The 16,909-nt window shown below is 38.3% G+C and overlaps 1 protein-coding gene across 1 annotated transcript in view; it reads left to right on the top strand.

Annotated features, from left to right (window-relative positions):
* The window catches only part of ENPEP (glutamyl aminopeptidase), an 87,650-nt gene that overhangs the window by 50,563 nt on the left and 20,178 nt on the right, over positions 1 to 16,909 (top strand). Inside the window, exons 11-13 of the mRNA XM_002917514.4 lie at positions 3,181 to 3,260; positions 13,034 to 13,170; positions 13,299 to 13,354. Coding sequence (XP_002917560.1) covers positions 3,181 to 3,260; positions 13,034 to 13,170; positions 13,299 to 13,354 — 273 coding nt within the window. The remainder of the gene's footprint in view (positions 1 to 3,180; positions 3,261 to 13,033; positions 13,171 to 13,298; positions 13,355 to 16,909) is intronic.

Below are 16,909 nucleotides of genomic sequence, written 5' to 3'. Positions count from 1 at the left end.
TTTACCTTCAGATACTGTTTTTATTTTATTTAGATTCATAAGTACATGATTTTTAGTGATCACTTACCAAAAAGTCAATCTACTTGCTCCATTTTTGTAAAAAAAAAAAAAAGTTATATATGCATAGGAAAACAAACCCAGAAAACGTGCTATCCTGTTGAGAACATTTGTTAAAAATCTATAGCAGTTCCTGAACAAATAAGAGAGAGAAAACATTACATCAAAAGTGATCCTTCATGATTTTTCACTTGATTGAAAACCTAGATCATAATATATGCCCTCCTGACCCCAGAAAGGAATTAGCCCTTTCTCCAGCCCTAGTGTTCACCTATTCTCTGTCCAGATCTAGTTGTGTCTGGTGGGAAATGTGGTTGATTAAGCTGTATTATAAACTCTGTGGCCCCCTCCCTCTTTTCACTCCTTAAATATTCCAAGATTAGGGAATTCTTACTGACCAGAAACTTTTTTACCATCTAAATGGCTCACATGTCTGTAAGTTATTGCTTTAACACTATCATCTCAACCATATCAGAAACAAACAAATTTCCTGTCTCCATCAGGTGGAATGGAATTCTCTATCAGGGACATGTCTTCGGCAGTCCACTTAATATAAACAGGGGGTAAAGGGAAGTAGGCGTTTAATTTTGGGGCAAAGTCCATTTTCTTTAGTGAAAATTAGGTTGACGATCTTTAATACTACCAGAGTTTGTTAGAGTGTTAGATACAAAAAAAGTGAATCATGCCTTTGAAAATGAAATCTGATCCTCCTAAATTTTAGGTAACATATAGAAGACTCTCATTCCATTTATGCAATTTCCGTTTCTTGACATTTTGTACTTAAATCTATTCTTTTACTCAGATTAGATTAGGTCCCGCAAGGGAGTCTAAAACTATAAAATTATATAGTCTTAACCCTCGATCCTTTTAGTTTTGTGATCTCCTCAGACTTCAGAGCAATGTTTTCACGTAACTTCGTAGTATATCTCATGTCCACTTCTAGGCACAGTGTAGTCCCAGAGACTGTGTTTTATGGAGGAATAGTCAAAATATGAAATCTGACTGTGCCCATAGGACACTTGTGTGCTCCATTCTGTCAGTCAGGTCGGCATTGGGGAAATGTAGAGAGGGGAAGAAATGTTCATTTATGTGGCAGCACCAAAACAGAACAGTGGAAGAGTGAAATATGTAGGTAGGATGTGACCTTTAAAAAGTGCTTGTTTATCTGTTGAGAAGCTGCAAGGCATCGCTGTTCGGTTGGCTTCCCTAAAAGCAGACCCTGAGGTGATGGTTCAAGTGAAAGCTACTCACCAGGAAGTGTTTCTAAGAAAGAATGGAAGGCGAGTGGGACAGGGGTATTACGAAGCAAAGTGCAATATTGAGCAGGTGTTATGGAGGGTAACTATCCAGCGGGGAGGCTCTGGAAACAGTGCTGTAGAGTGCTCCTGACCGATGGGGCAAGGAAGATTCTCATGCCCATCCGTCACTGGCTAAGGGCTGCATCCAAGAACATAAATTCCAAGGAACTCCTGGCTTTTCTTGCTCAGGCAGCTAGAGGGCAGTCCTCTGAGAGAGAGACCCAGGGGCTTGGCTGTTGGCAAGGAAAGCACATTGGGATATGGGGTGTACAAAAATGACAAAGAGATTCCAGGGGTAAGGGTGGAGTACTGACAATGCTTGCAACATGGCCTAAGACAAATTTATCTATTGGTCCTATGGAACTTAGAGCCAAAAGCATTCCACAGCAATAAAATCCTCAAAGAAAGGTACTAACAACTCAATCCTATAAAACGTTTCAACTGTTTTACAACAAAGGATTACTTCTTTCGTGTAGATGGCAAAATGTATTGTCCCTGTGGGGCGCCTGGGTGGCTCAGTCGGTTGAGCCTCTGATTCTTGACTTTGGCTCGGGTCCTGATCTCAGGGTCCGGGGATCCAGACTGTGGCAGTCTCCCTGCTCCGCGTGGAGTCTGCTTGTCTTCCTCTCCCTCTGCCCCTCTCTCCACTCACGTGCACTCTCTCTCTTTCTGAAATAAATAAATAAATCTTAAAAAAGTAGCCTTTCTAAATTACTTAAATTTTATTTTATTTTATTTTTTTAAGATTTTATTTATTTATTCGACAGAGATAGAGACAGCCAGTGAGAGAGGGAACACAAGCAGGGGGAGTGGGAGAGGAAGAAGCAGGCTCATAGCAGAGGAGCCTGATGTGGGGCTCGATCCCATAACACCGGGATCACGCCCTGAGCCGAAGTCAAACGCTCAAACCGCTGTGCCACCCAGGCGCCCCTAAATTTTATTTTATCTTGAAAAGGAGAAATATCATTCTCCCCATTCTCTGTCAGGGACTTGACTGATCGCAGATGAAGAAAAACAAGGCAAACTTTGAGTTGGAACCTGAATCCAAACACAGATTCATCTTCTTCCTAGGTCTCTTGCATTTCCTGATTGATAGTACATGATATGAGAACAATCAAAGTAATTTAAGACCTCTTTTAGGAGATTTCCAGACTAAAATGTTAAGCATATATAGTACCAAATTACAAAGCTAACCTCCTCCCGTGCTCCCCAAGAAAATAACTAAGGAGCTAACAAGAACACTAAAAAAACACCCTGAAACATGCTTGTCTGATGATTTTTCCTTTGCAGCACACCTGATTCACATGATGCAAAAGAGGCGATATTGAAAGAACGTGAGAATCTTTAAGGGATGGATGGTGGTGGCATAATTTAAGTCTCAATATAATTTCTAAAATGTGTTATTCCCTGCATGGTGTTTTAAGATCGCCTTTTGAATTTGAAAAATGCTTTGTTTTCCTTGACAGAAACTAAGCATATTAGAATGTGTGCAAGTGTGTGTGTGAAAGATCAAGGTTACCATATAATGTATTGTATTTATGCAATATCTTTATTTCAAAGCCCCAAGGCATTTTATTGAAATCATCTTCCTGCTTAGCTAATTTGTTGATACAAAGGTCCAAATTTTAGAGATTTATAGAAATTGAAAGCAGTTTTATGGCCTATCTTCATCACCAAAGAGTGTTATATTAACTCTATCCTATACATTGCATGATCATTGATGAGGAAAACATGCTTGTCTATTGCTTTTTAAGTATTTTTATTTTGGAAATGTTTTTATTTTTTAGTAATAAAAGTTAAATTTTTCTTTTTAAAAAAACTTTAGTTACACATGGAATATTCCAGTTAAATGGACTGAAGATAATGTATCAAGTATTACATTCTACAACAGGTCAGAAACAGGAGGTAAATGTCATTAATTGATTTATTTCTTCTTTTCAATTAATGTGCCACATTGAACTAATATAAGTGTAAAGAAACAACAATAAAGCTGGAATTTATGATGTAAATTTCTGCTAAAAGGGAACTTTTAAGTAATTTATCAATGAATTCAAGCCCTTATCTACAATAATGAGAAATTGTCTACCTTGAGATTTTTTTTTAATGCTTTCCCATGACTGACACAAGAACAAATACCCATATCCAAAGAAGGGTCACACGCCCAACCATTTGATGATCAATGTGTAAGTTTTCTTTTTTTTCCCCCTTCCTCATTTCTTCCCTCCTTTCCTTCCTTCCTTCTTTCTTCCTTTACTTTTTTTTCCCTTTATATCAGAGAAGTAAGTCATGAAATTTCTTAAAAGGTTATGTGACAAGACTGGTTTCTTAAAATCTGTCATTAAATTAGATCTATCAGTTTTCCAATTCAGTATGGCATTAGAATCATTAATGACTCCAAATCATCTTTTCTAAGTTGTAAATTGTCACCAGTAGCTCAAGGCACTATCTATATCTATTTCCATCCATCCATCCATCCATCCATCTATCCATCCATCCATCTCCCTAAATGAATTACTTGGCATGTGCCTGTGTTAAAATTCAGCTGTGACTGCTCTGCTCACTTAAATCAACTGGAAATATATTTTTGTACTCTATCTCCCTTGGTTTATCTTTTCCTTTCTTGAAAAATTTTGTTATTTAAAAACAAGGAGGCCTTATCACATGTTCTCTCTTCCAGATCACTGCAAAAAAAATAATAAATAGGGTAGGTTTTAGCATACATCCCAGAAGACTCCTCCTTTTTATTCTTTTACCATTGCACTTGTTTTATGTTTCCAAATCATTTCTTTTCTAAGACAAATGATACTCTTCTTCACCCCACCCCATGCAAAGCTGGTTTCAGAAAAGCATTTGGCACACACTTTTCACCTGTGGCTTCTTAGGGATAAAAGTAAAGTAAATCATTTATCCTTTATTTACATATGCCTATTTGCTCCTGCAAAATATTCTAAAATATTAATTAGGTATGATTTCCCCTAGCAAGTAAATTTTTATCCTATATCCAGGAGGTTGATTCTTAAAATGGCTTTATTGAGATAAAATTCACGTATTATGTAATCACCCATTTAAAGTGTAGAATCCAGTGGTTGTTCTATTTGCAGATATGTGTTCCAACACCATAGTCAAATTTAAAGCATTTTAATCATCTCAAAAAGAAATTCAATATCCTTTAGCTATCAATCCTTCTGTCCTCTCATAACCCCAGCCCTAAGCAACTGCTAATCTACTTTCTGTTTGCATAGATTTGCCTATTTTGGTCATTTCATATAAACAGAATGATATGTGTAGTATTTTATGACTGGCTTCTTTCACTTAGAATAACATTTTCAAGGTTCATCCATGTCATATCAGTACTTCATTCCTTTTTATTGACAAATTATACTCATACCATATCGATACACCGCTTCCCATTCATCTATTTATCAGTTGATGGGCATTTGGATTATTTCTACTTTTTGGCTGTTAATACTGTTATAAACATTTGTGTACAAATTTTTCTGTAAATCCAGCAGTAGTTTTTTTTTTCACCTTTGGGGTTTTTTACTTTTATTATAAGTTCTTTGGTGTGTACATGTGTGTTTATTTTTACCATAAACCCTACCAGCTCTGCTATTCTCAAGGCAAGAGCCTGTTATGTTGCTTTGCTGCAAAACTTTCTCTTGATCGTTTATACTAACAATTACTTTGATTGTTATGGTCAACATTTCTCCCCAATTCTTCTAGAATTCCCAGATCAATGCCTTTTTATCTTACTCTTTTATATACGATTGTTGTTTTGAATAGTGAGTTCTATGTTTCGTGATCTGCCTTCTGACCGTTTTTTTACTCATAAGCATGTTTGCCAATGGAAAATGGAGAAGACAAAAAAAGACTTTTTAAAATGTGCAATACCACTGGGGCCCCTGGGTGGCTCAGTCAGTTAAGTGTCCAATTCTTGATTTTGGCTCAGGACATGATCTCAGGGTTGTGAGATTGAGCCCCATGTCAGGCTCCACGCCTAGAGTCTGCTTAAGATTCTCTCTCCCTCTCCCTCTGCCCCACTCCCCCTAAAAAAAATGTACAATACCAATGATAAAAGGTATAATGAGACTACCATTCCATTGGAAGGTTTTCAGTGAATTTGGTTTAACATATTACTGCATATTTTCCCCATTGGTTACCATCGGTTAACTGAGAGTTAGAGGAATCTTGGCAGCTGCTTGATATCCTGTTAGCAAATTTAAAAGCATGAATAATTCGTCTATGCTAACAGCATTTTCACGGAATGAGGTTTCCAAAAAAGTGAATTTTCTAGATAACTGAAGTTTACTCAAGTGTTTTATAAAATGGAGTCAGAGTTAACAATAAACATTTTTCTTATATGGATTATGTACTTATTAGAGAGAATATCTGAATAATAAATTTAATCCTTATCAATCAATCAAACAATTAAACAGTTCTTTCAAGTAAGTATTTACCAAGTGTTAACTTATGTGCCAGACACAGAGGCAGGCATGGAGATAATGCTGAGGGAAAAAATCCTTACCCTCTTGGCTCTTACTGTCTAGGGAAGGTGCAGACGAGTCAGCAGGCAAATAAATATGTGTCATGTGCCTGGTGCGGTAATAGCCAAGGGGGCTCGCTGAAGAAGCACCAGCCCAGATTTGGGGGTTCAGGAAAGGTTACTAAAGAAAAAGATGTCTAGGCTGAGAGCCAGGGGGTAAAGGTAGTGTTTAAATGGACGATAGGATTGACCAAGCGTAGATAAGAACTATACTCTAGAGAGAGAATGCTAGTAGAAAAGTGAGGGCAGCTGGAAGCTCTTCTAGCAACTGTATCCCTCTGTCTTTACATTGAACACATTTTTTTGGTTCTAGCTATTGACTTAGCTGTCTTTTCCCTCCCCATAGAATATTTCTTGAGGAAATGAAGCTTATTTATTTTGGTGGTGGTTGTTCTATATCTTCAGCAGGGACCCAGTAATTGTTTAGTGAATGAATGAGTGAAAGAATGAATGAAGAGGCTCTAATGTTCACAGAGCTTTGATGACAGACTTGTCTTTATCTGAAATTTCAGAATCATGACTGCTCACTTAGCCAGAAACAAACTAGACATCTCTTCCTACTTCAAAGTGCCTGCTCCATTTTTAGGCTATGCAATAAGTTCCTGTTTCCTGTTTGGGGACATCTTCAGCTCTCAGCTCAGAGCACAGATGACAAACACGTCCCAAGTGCACTGAATGGGCAATCGGCTCAGGTTACCAGCCCCACCTCCTTCTTCTTGGTTTCTTTGATGATTCATCAGTTAGAAATTTCCCAGGCGATGTTGGGACTTCCCCCAAGGCCTTTTATTTACATTTGTGTTGTACATGATATTTTAAACATTAAAAAAAAAGTAAACATGTAATTTATAACAAAGAAGAGGACCTCTATCACAGACCCTTCTCAGGCTAGTCTAACCTGCCCTGTGTGATCTCTCTTCTCACTGTTTATAGTGTATTTTATGCTATTGGTTTAATCAATCCTTCCTTATTCCTAGTACTGCTACTGTATATTTTGAAGATCATCATTGTTATGTAATCTTCATTTGCTCTGTCTTTTCTTTTTTATGTAAATGACAAACTCCTTGGAGATACAACTTCTACAGCAGATTCCTCGATGGCAGGTCAGGACTACCACCCAATTGCCAACGAGGTTTTGTGCACATCTTAAGACTTCCTAAGAGTTTAGTAAGTCCTTGCTTAATGGAGGCTTGTTTGCCTTCCGACTACTGCGCTGTTAGAGAATGCCCGTAGAGCCTTTATTTGCGCCTCTATCTTTAGTACCAGCTGCTGCGTTGTCAGTGCATCTCCATTTAGGAGTATGTCACCTTTTTGCTTTTTAATCTGCTGCTTTCTAACATTCAGAAGATTTGAAGGTTATCACATGATGTTGGATAACTAATCTTACTAAAACGTAATATTTTTAAATAGATATTTCTAAGTGCATAGGGTTTAGGAGAGGGTCTAGGCCATAGGAAATGGTATAGACTTTGTGATGATTTTTTCATAACTCTTAAAGATTTGAGGATACATTCTGGATGATTTAGATAACCAAATTCTGACTACATATAAATAGAAAATTACTAGAATTTGATGGTAGTTATATTTAAATGTTTCATGTCAAAATAATTATGGGCATATATTTTTTAATATTTAAATTTAATAACAAAAAGAAAGAGAGACTTTCTTCATTCTTTCAAGCTGAGCCTCATGGAAAGCTTGAATTTTGATTGGATCATTATAAATTCAGTTTTGCAGAATCAAAAGCTCAGTTTCATCAATTCAGCCCTGGTCAACCAAGGCTTGGAATATTTATTCACACAAAGCAAACATATAAGAATGCTAATTTGTTAATTTATACAAATAAAAATATACTGGCCAAGGTGAACCAGAATACTCATGTCAGCTAATTAGGTATCTCTTTCCAGGAAGAAAGTTTACTTAATAAGAGTAAAGAGAGAGTTAAGGTAGATCAATTCTTTTAGAGATTCATCAAGCTGTGATAGCCTCATATATTGCATTAACCAGGGGAGTCTAATTATTGCATTTAGAAGCTATTTTGATGCAATGAAAGTTTCTTATTCATGTAACAGTCCAATGGAGGAATTCCTGACCTGCCATCTTTCCTAGGTGGTTCACTCCCAAATAATAACTTAGAAATCCAGTCTTCCTCTTTCTTACGGTTCCATTGCTTCCTAGACCTTCAATTCCTCTGCTGGATCTTTGCATCTGAACAGAAGACAGAGGAAGATAATGGAGGGAGCAGGTCAAGAAGTGCATCTATGACTCTGCCCACAATTTGTGTCCAGTTGTCAATCCCATGTTGCTACCTAACTGCAAGGGAGGCTAATAAATATAGTCTAGCTGTATACCCAGGAGGAAGAGAGAACAGTGTGGTAAATAACTAACAGATCTCTACCACATACACTGTTCTCTGTAGGAGGAAATCTGTTAAAAGATCTGGAATACACGTACCAGCTAAACTGTGTACCTACTTCCCTAGGCAGACTGAGACACACTGACAGATTTTCACGATCCAACTCTTCTTTGCAATTATTTCTTCCCAATCACCAAAACCATCATCGGTGATAATCATTCATCATGGTAGCCAGGTTGCATTTTTCCAGATTTCTGCTTATTATATATTGTATATTAATACTACACCTTTCTTTTTAGGGAGATTCTCTAGGCCACTTGCTGAGATTTAGGAGGGACTTTGTAATTATTACTAACATAATCATTAATACTTTCTTAAATGATTTGTTGAAAATATTACCACAAATGTATAACCAAACCATTTTACAATAGATCATGTTAGTCTTGGTTTCAGAGATTAAAATTTTCTTCCTTGACCCTAAATTCTGATAGTGCTTCCTACTAGAAATTTTTAGCTCCCCAAGTATAAATAGTGTGTCATTAGTTGAAAAGTACTACTCTTGTATTTTTCAGAATAAGTGATGCACAAAATTTAGTAAGATATAAACTGTCATTTTACACTGAAAAATAATTTGCTTAAAGTATCAACGCAGGAGCACCTGGGTGGCTCAGTCGTTAAGCGTCTGCCTTTGGCTCAGGGAGTGATCCCAGCGTTCTGGGATCGAGCCCTGCATCAGGCTCCTTTGCTAGGAGCCTGCTTCTTCCTCTCCCACTCCCCCTGCTGTGTTCCCTCTCTCACTGGCTGTCTCTTTCTCTGTCAAATAAATAAATAAAATATTTAAAAAAAATTAAAAATAAAAAATAAAGTATCAATGCAACAAAGCATCTACATCACTAAAGAAAAATGTTTCTTTCTCTAGAATTATCAAGCTCACAAGAGCTGTCTAGCCATCTAAAGTTTGTAATAATTATTTGTATAAAATAGCATACAGGCATATCTCAGAGATAATGTGGGTTTGCTTCTTCATTACCATAATAGAAAGAATATTGCAATAAAGCAAGTCAAATGAATTTTTTGGCTTCCCAGCACATAACATAAAAGTTATGTTTGCTCTGTACTATAGTCTGTTAAGTGTGCAATCGCATGATGTCTAAAAAACAATGGACGTGCCTTAATCCAAAAATACTTTATTGCTGAAACTGCTAAGCATCACCTGAGCTTTCAGTGAGTCGTGATCACTGAGCACAGATCAGCATAACAAATATAATGAAAATGAAAAGTTTGAAACATTGCAAGAATTACCAAAAGGTGACACAGGGACACAAAGTGAGCAAATGCTGTTGGAAAAAATGATGCCAATGGACTTGCTCTATGCAGGGTTGCCACAAACCTTCAATCTGTAAAAAATGCAGTATCTACAAAGTGGAATAAAACAAGTTGCAATAAAGTGAGGTATGCCTGTAGTAAAGAACTGTTATGAGAGCTCTGTTACTGAAATCTATCTAGGTTGAAATTAAATAGCCCCTGGATGAAATTTTGAAAAAGTAATTGCACCTCTTCTCCACCATCTAGACAAGTAAAAGAAAAAAAAAAAGGAATTTTCTAGAAAGCACTCCTACCCAGAAAGAATTCATTCAACTCATTTATGCATAAAGCTAGCAAGAAACAGAACGAAATGATTTATTAATTGAATTATAGGGCGTTATGTGGCCCTTCAATTTCCACTGTCACATGCAGGTATCCGCCGCTTTCTGACCGTCAGGCTCTGCCACTTCAGTTTTACAAAAGACCAGCATGGTCTGGTGATGGCTTTTTTCATAAAAATGAAAATGTTCTTTGGATTTCTTACAGTTAGAAAAAACAGGTACTGGGGCGCCTGGGTGGCACAGCGGTTAAGCGTCTGCCTTCGGCTCAGGGCGTGATCCTGGCGTTATGGGATTGAGCCCCACATCAGGCTCCTCCGCTATGAGCCTGCTTCTTCCTCTCCCACTCCCCCTGCTTGTGTTCCCTCTCTCGCTGGCTGTCTCTATCTCTGTCGAATAAATAAATAAAATCTTTAAAAAAAAAAAAGAAAAGAAAAAACAGGTACTAATGTAAGTCTTTTGTAAAAAAAAAAGTGGAATTAACACAGCCTTAGAGTGTGGGAGATACTCCTCTTTTTATGCCATTTCAGCTCATGAAAGCTTTCACAGGAATGCTCTACTTTCATATAGAGGGGGAACTCTGTATAGAAAGCAAAAGTGCAAGGTGTTTACAATATACTTTTAAATGAAAAAGATTATGAATCATGAAAACAGTAAAGTCCCATTCTGTGTATTGGGCGCACGTATTTGCACATATACAGAGGATACACACGCAGAAGACAGAAACATTAACTGGGGTGAGTAATTTTCATATTCTCTGTTATACTCTTCTTTTGTATTTTCCAAATACGTATTTGGAACTATAAGGAACACACAAGACTGTTACAATCAGAAAAACAATCAAAAGTAAGTGGAGAAACGAAAGGAAATATAATACGTGCTCCCATGTGCCGCCAGGAGTGGGCACCAGTATTCTAGTCCTACTTACTTCATTCTGTAACTAAACAACCCAACAGTATGTTGTGTTAACAACTGTTGGGAAAGTAGCATGAACTTGGAAAGTCCATAACTACTGACTTCCTGGATCTCAGCTTCCTCATCTATAAAGTGAGAAAAATCACAGTAACTCTAGACAGGCTTGACTAGGTATATATAAAGCACACTGAAATACTGCAGTGTTTAGATGGATTGCCAGGAACTTCTCAATGTTATTTATATTTGTCTCACTATTTATAGAACCGTGGCATATCCCCTTTCATAATAATGAGGATAGCTACCATCTGTTGGATAAATAACTATGTGACCAACACTTTACCAATGTTATCTTATTTAATCTTCACAACAGCCCTGTGAGGGATTTTTATCCCTATTTCCCTTATGGTGAACGAGGACACAGAGAGGTCAAGTGATTTGGCCAAGATCACACAGCTAGTCACTCACAGAGCAAGGGTCTTATCCTAGATCTGTCAGACTCAAAAGTTCATGCTCTTTTTCCTATAACATATGGCTCTGTGCTTAGCAAGAGGCTCTCCTCCAGATACAAACATTCAAAGTGTACGGTTGCCAAAAGATTAGCTTCCTTTCAACAACTTGTCCATGGGAGAATGACAAAGAAAGATAAATACTACATGAGTGAGGTAAAGGTTTATAATTTGTCAAGTACCTACTCTGAACATTCCTAAAAAAAACTATTGTTTTGTTGGAGAGCTTACTCATATATTATGAAAAACTACTGTGTCCTGGATATCTTCCAAACTTTGTGAACACTTCCAAAATGTAAATCTTCCTTCCCCCCAAACTAACTCATCTGCCTCTACTCTGTAATGGCAACATCATTATTTATCCGATCACACAAGCCCATTTCCCCCTCCTCTGACCGTCCACATCAAGTAAGAAAACTGACTGTTGATTTTACCTGTGATGTGTCTTGAAAACATTACCTTTTTTCTTTTTTCATTATCTCCACATTGGAGTAAGCCCTCATTCCTTCTTGCCTTAGATGATTACAGGAGACTAAAATCTTCCAATATATCTCTCGTAACATCATCAAAATTATCTTTCTAGAAAGTAGACTTGAACGTATTATTTCCCTGCTTAAAAATCTTCTCTATCTAACCATCTCTCAGAAGATGGATCCTTCACATGGCACATGGCTCTTGCACTCCAAAGCTCTAGAATTTATTTCCAGCCTTATCTTCCATCTTCCACTATCACGTCCTTACACTGTGACTACATTAAACTATTTGAAATTTCTCAAATATACGAAGTTTTCCCACACCGTTATTTAAATTGTATACTGTTCTTGCAAACAAGAGCGTATGAATTAAAAAGTGTAGATGCAATGCAACAAATGAATACCGGTCATGTAGGAGCACAGCTATTATTTTAAGTGAATATTTTTTACCTCAAACAAAAGTCTCTGTTCCTTCAATGCTGAGCTTCTAAAATCTATATACCAGAGTCCGATGTAAATACTGGATGCTTCTTCAGAAAGAGAGTTAATTTGGCAAATCCACTGCTGAAAAGCATTGATGTAATCAATTGAAATAAGGAAACAGAAGACTTTACAGAGATAAATAAAATTAGAAGAGCAAGTATGACGCGGATTACAAAATCAAGAATGTTGTATTTGGATTTCAGTTCTATTGCAAGCCTTCTTGACATTTTAAAAGCATTACTGATTCTCAAATCATTGTTTTGCTAGGCAATAGCCATTGCCATCAATTTGAATGTTGATTTTAATAAATAAAGTATTCTTTTAGATGTTTACATTTTTATCCCCTCCACAGGCTGCCCAATGAATATTCTTTGTGTAATTAATCCATCATGATTAGCAATATATGGACCACCCCCAAAAGCATGGACCTCTCTGTGTTTTGTCATTGTTTTCTTTTATTGGAGGATTGACAAGCACAGAATTATTTCACTCATTTGGCAAGCTTCTACCAGTAAGAAGTATAAGTCACAAATCACAGGACACTTATTTACATTGGTTATTCTTTTTCGGCTCACGCACTACAGTGACATTCTAAAATTAGGCAACTAAGTAAGAATTAGGCTTTGGGGCTCTGGATCCAAATCAAACTTGACTCCTTGAGCTGATATTTCTTTTCTTTTCTTCTGACCCTCTGGGCCTAATTTCTCTGTGTTTACAGTATATGCAAGCATGTTTCTCATTAGTGTTTATTTGCTACCACAGGAATCACTTTGAACTCTTCTAATCCTGCTGGAAATGTTTTTCTCAAAATAAACCCTGATCATATTGGGTTTTATCGTGTAAATTATGAAGTACCAACTTGGGAACGGATAGCTACCAATCTTTCCATCAACCACACGGTAAGAGTAGCAGTGGTTGTGAATTGTTCTGTTTTTGTTCTAAGAACAGAGTCTTGATGATACTAATTTTTTCAGCATGCATTCCTTTAGGAATTGTGCTACTTACCTTTTTTTCTTCTTCTTTTCAGGACTTTTCTTCTGCTGACCGTGCCAGTCTTATTGATGATGCTTTTGCCTTAGCAAGGTGAGTTTTGTAATGAGATTGGACGATTTAAAATACTGTGGATTTGGTCATAAATCTCTTTTCTTGATGAATTGTAACGAAGTTTAAGCATTAATTATAGTTTAAAATATTCAAAGTCACTATTTATAACATTATTGTTTTTCTTAACTCTCCTTTTTAAAACTCACATAAGCCTCACAGCCAAAATACTGAAATTTGCTCTTAGCAGATACAGAATAGCTCACCTACCCTATTGACTTTGAGTAGGGTTCATCTATGTCAGAGCCCTTGAGCTAATTAGGAGTGACATTTGCAAATGCTCAAAAGTGCACCTTCATAATTTGATTTAATAAAACGACAGTGTGTTTCATTAACTTACATCTATGAGCCTAAGCCCACTCTATGAGTTTATGGCTAGAGTTGTCAACTCTTGTTCAGGTCATTAGGGTAAGAAGAATGAGACATGGTGCTCTAGGATTGATCAGAATTAAGGTATCGCTTAAGAAATTGGGATTTTTTTGTTTTCATGGCCTGAAGGTGACCTACACTTAGGAAAAAAAAAAAAAGTCAACATAGATTAGGAAAATGAAGGGGTAGTAACCACAGTATCTTTGAGATTTTTTGTTTTGTTTCATTTTGTTTTCAAGTAGTCTGACACCACTAATTCAACAGGTGTTTATTGAATTTCTGGTACTTCTGTAGGAGGTAGGGGCAAAACAAATGGGTTTTGTTCGCTTCATAGAGGACTCAACCTAGATACAAGCAGTGTACTGAGAATGAGAGGCTACCTCCTCAAAAAGCCTTCACTGGCCCCTTTGTCTGGGTTTGGGTGTCCCTTTCACGGGCCCCTGTGTTTCACCACAATATTATACTGTCATTTCTTATTAACTGTCCATCTCACCTACCAAACTGTAAGTTATGTGATGGTAGGTACCCAGATCATGTTCCTGTTTATTTTATTCCCGGCTTCTACTGTGACTGGCCCACGGCAGAAGCTCATTAAATATGAGCCGAACACATGTCTGAAGGATAGTATACCAGCACTAAAGGCATGGGAGAGCTATTTTCCACAGACTTCCTAGATGAGATACTGGAAGTCAGGAAGACTTCTTGATATTTTTTAAGGAGGGAATGGATAGGGTTATAAAACAGGCTCTGGAACAATTAAAATCTTGGCTCTGTAAAACCTTGAGTAAATTTCTCAACCACTCTCTGACTCGATTTCCTTATGAGTAAAATGGAGATGACCTTTTAAGACTCTTGTGAGAAATAAATGAAATAATGCACGTAAAGCACCCCAAACCATGTCTGGCCTGTAGCAGGTGCTTAATAAAGTGTACCACTTGACCGTACCAGACACTGTGCAAGCCTGGGAAATTAAGTGGTAAAGGAAGGTAATCAATATTTTGAAATACAATAGAACCATTAAGAATTCTTTTGGGGGAAAACTCTCCTAGGAATGCATCATGGCCTTCTCCAAAGCTCAGAATCTTGGCTGTTAGCAGTTACACAGAACTGCGATATCTTTATAATTTAATTCCCATCACAACACAATGCAGACAGTTCTCTTTGCTTTAAGAAGTAAAAGCCTCTTGAACAGGTCTCTCTGAGAAACTGTGTATAAAGCAAATAATTCACACAATTGAAAGACTTTCTCGCATTTGTTCAGCTCCTTGGCCATAGCCCCGTAAAATTTTGGAGAGATATGGGAAGAAAAAATGTGAAACTCATTTGAAAACCAAAAAACATGTAGAATCACACAGCGACAGATCTGGAAAATACCTGAGCTATCACCTGAGTTATTCAATTGTTACCCAATTTCCTTCTGTAACATGTGAGGGAAACAGGACTCAGGGAAGGAGAGTCCACCAGTGTTGGCTACAGTCAAGTGCAGTTCACTCAGAAACTTGAGGGAGAAAAAAGGAGAAACATGTAGTTAAACAGTGTCTGTGGTAGGATAAGTATGCAGCTGTACTCTGGTGTTCAAAAAGAAATCTCACCAACATGTTTCATAAGCAGGGCTAAAAGAGCACATCTAAATATAAATATATTCTTGATTCCCCTGTCCCCAAATTTGAGGAGTCAGTGTTCTTACTGCCCTGGATGAATACCCAGATGGGCACATTTGTTCAAGGCAAGAAATAAAAATTCTCTCACTTCAAGTCCCCCAGACAGGCTCAGTGTCAGTTTGAGCCCAGTCCAGTAAACCATCAAAGTTACCAACTTCACTTAAAGTTCTTCCCTGCCCCCAACACAGGCTGGTGTCAGGCTAGCCACCTGCAGTGGGAACAAGGTGCTTGACGTCGTCTCCATTTTGTTGCATGGAACCCCTACTGCTCCTCCCTTGCCAGGCTGCCTCTGACTCCTCCAGAGCTAAGGCAAGGAGAGCAGGGAGGGAAAGCAGGTGAAGGGAAGAAAAGATCCTCACATGCTGTCTGTGTTTGGTCCTCTCTGGACTTTGAAGATGTTCAATTCATTTTCTTGTGTGCTGTTTTCATGGGGTATTTGCCATCCATACTCATTTTTACTGCTTAGAGTCTTTCTCTTGCAGTCCCTTGAGGTGGGTAAGTTGAAAATCTCTGAACCACATCTGGTCCATAGGAAGTATCCATATATCTTTTCCCCCACTGAAGTCTGGAAGGATGGGCCACCCCAAGCAGTTCTATCTCTTCACTCTGAGGTTAGAGCGGTAGTCTTTTATCCTTTAGTTTTCTCAGGGTATCAGACACCAGGCCACTGTGCCCCAAGCTCCACAATACACAGGTAAAACTCTTCAAGTGGTTTCACTAAAGCCCCTTTTCCTAGGCTTGTTGTGAGGGAAAACCCTCCTGCATCCCCCCTCCCCTGTGGGAGGAGAGCATTCACAGTACCCTGGCAGCCATCCTCCAAAGCCCTCTGTTAGAATGTCTCATTCTGCCCCTAGCTTCCCCAACCCCTGGAGTAGGCTGGTGATGGGTTATCAGCGAAGGATCACAAAAATCTGTCCTGACCGTGTTGGTTCCGATTTGGGGGGCCTGCATCTTACTTTGGGGTTTAGGCCAACGGGCCTGGTTTGGACGTTAGGCCAGGGGCCTTGCCAAAACAGAGACAGAAAGAATCCTTTTTTGTCCACCTGTTATAGTAGGGTTTTCCTTCTCAATAGCTTTGACTGTGCTCTGTAACCCACTGTGTACTGAAACCAGGAAAGAGGTGAGGAGTAACATAAGGGAAAGCAGAGAGCACTAGCTAACAAGCCTGTGGGTGGGGGCAGGAGTCTCCAGGGTGAGGAAAGAAGAGCAGAAAGGATGGCTTAAAAAGCCCCCTAAGCTAATGATCCGAACAGAATTTCAGTGCGGCTTCACACAGCAGTGGTTCCAATGCTATCCAAGGCGAGGAGCAAGTTAGCAAATTACAGGCCACCAAGTGAACATCAGCCACACCAAGATTACAGACCTCTAGAGTCACTGGTTTTACCATTTTACAGGTGTTTGCAGAGGTAACTAGAGCACAACACAGAACTGGATAAGCAACTTCACCCTCCTACTGTCTGCCCCCACCCCCATGCTGCCTTTTAAAGAAAGGAGTAGAGGGGCGCCT

The sequence above is a fragment of the Ailuropoda melanoleuca genome, chromosome 11 (assembly GCF_002007445.2).
Source record: "Ailuropoda melanoleuca isolate Jingjing chromosome 11, ASM200744v2, whole genome shotgun sequence".
In the NCBI taxonomy this organism is placed as follows: Eukaryota; Metazoa; Chordata; class Mammalia; order Carnivora; family Ursidae; genus Ailuropoda; species Ailuropoda melanoleuca.
The sequence above is the reverse complement of the archived record's forward strand: the minus strand, read 5'-3'. Positions and strand labels throughout refer to the sequence as shown.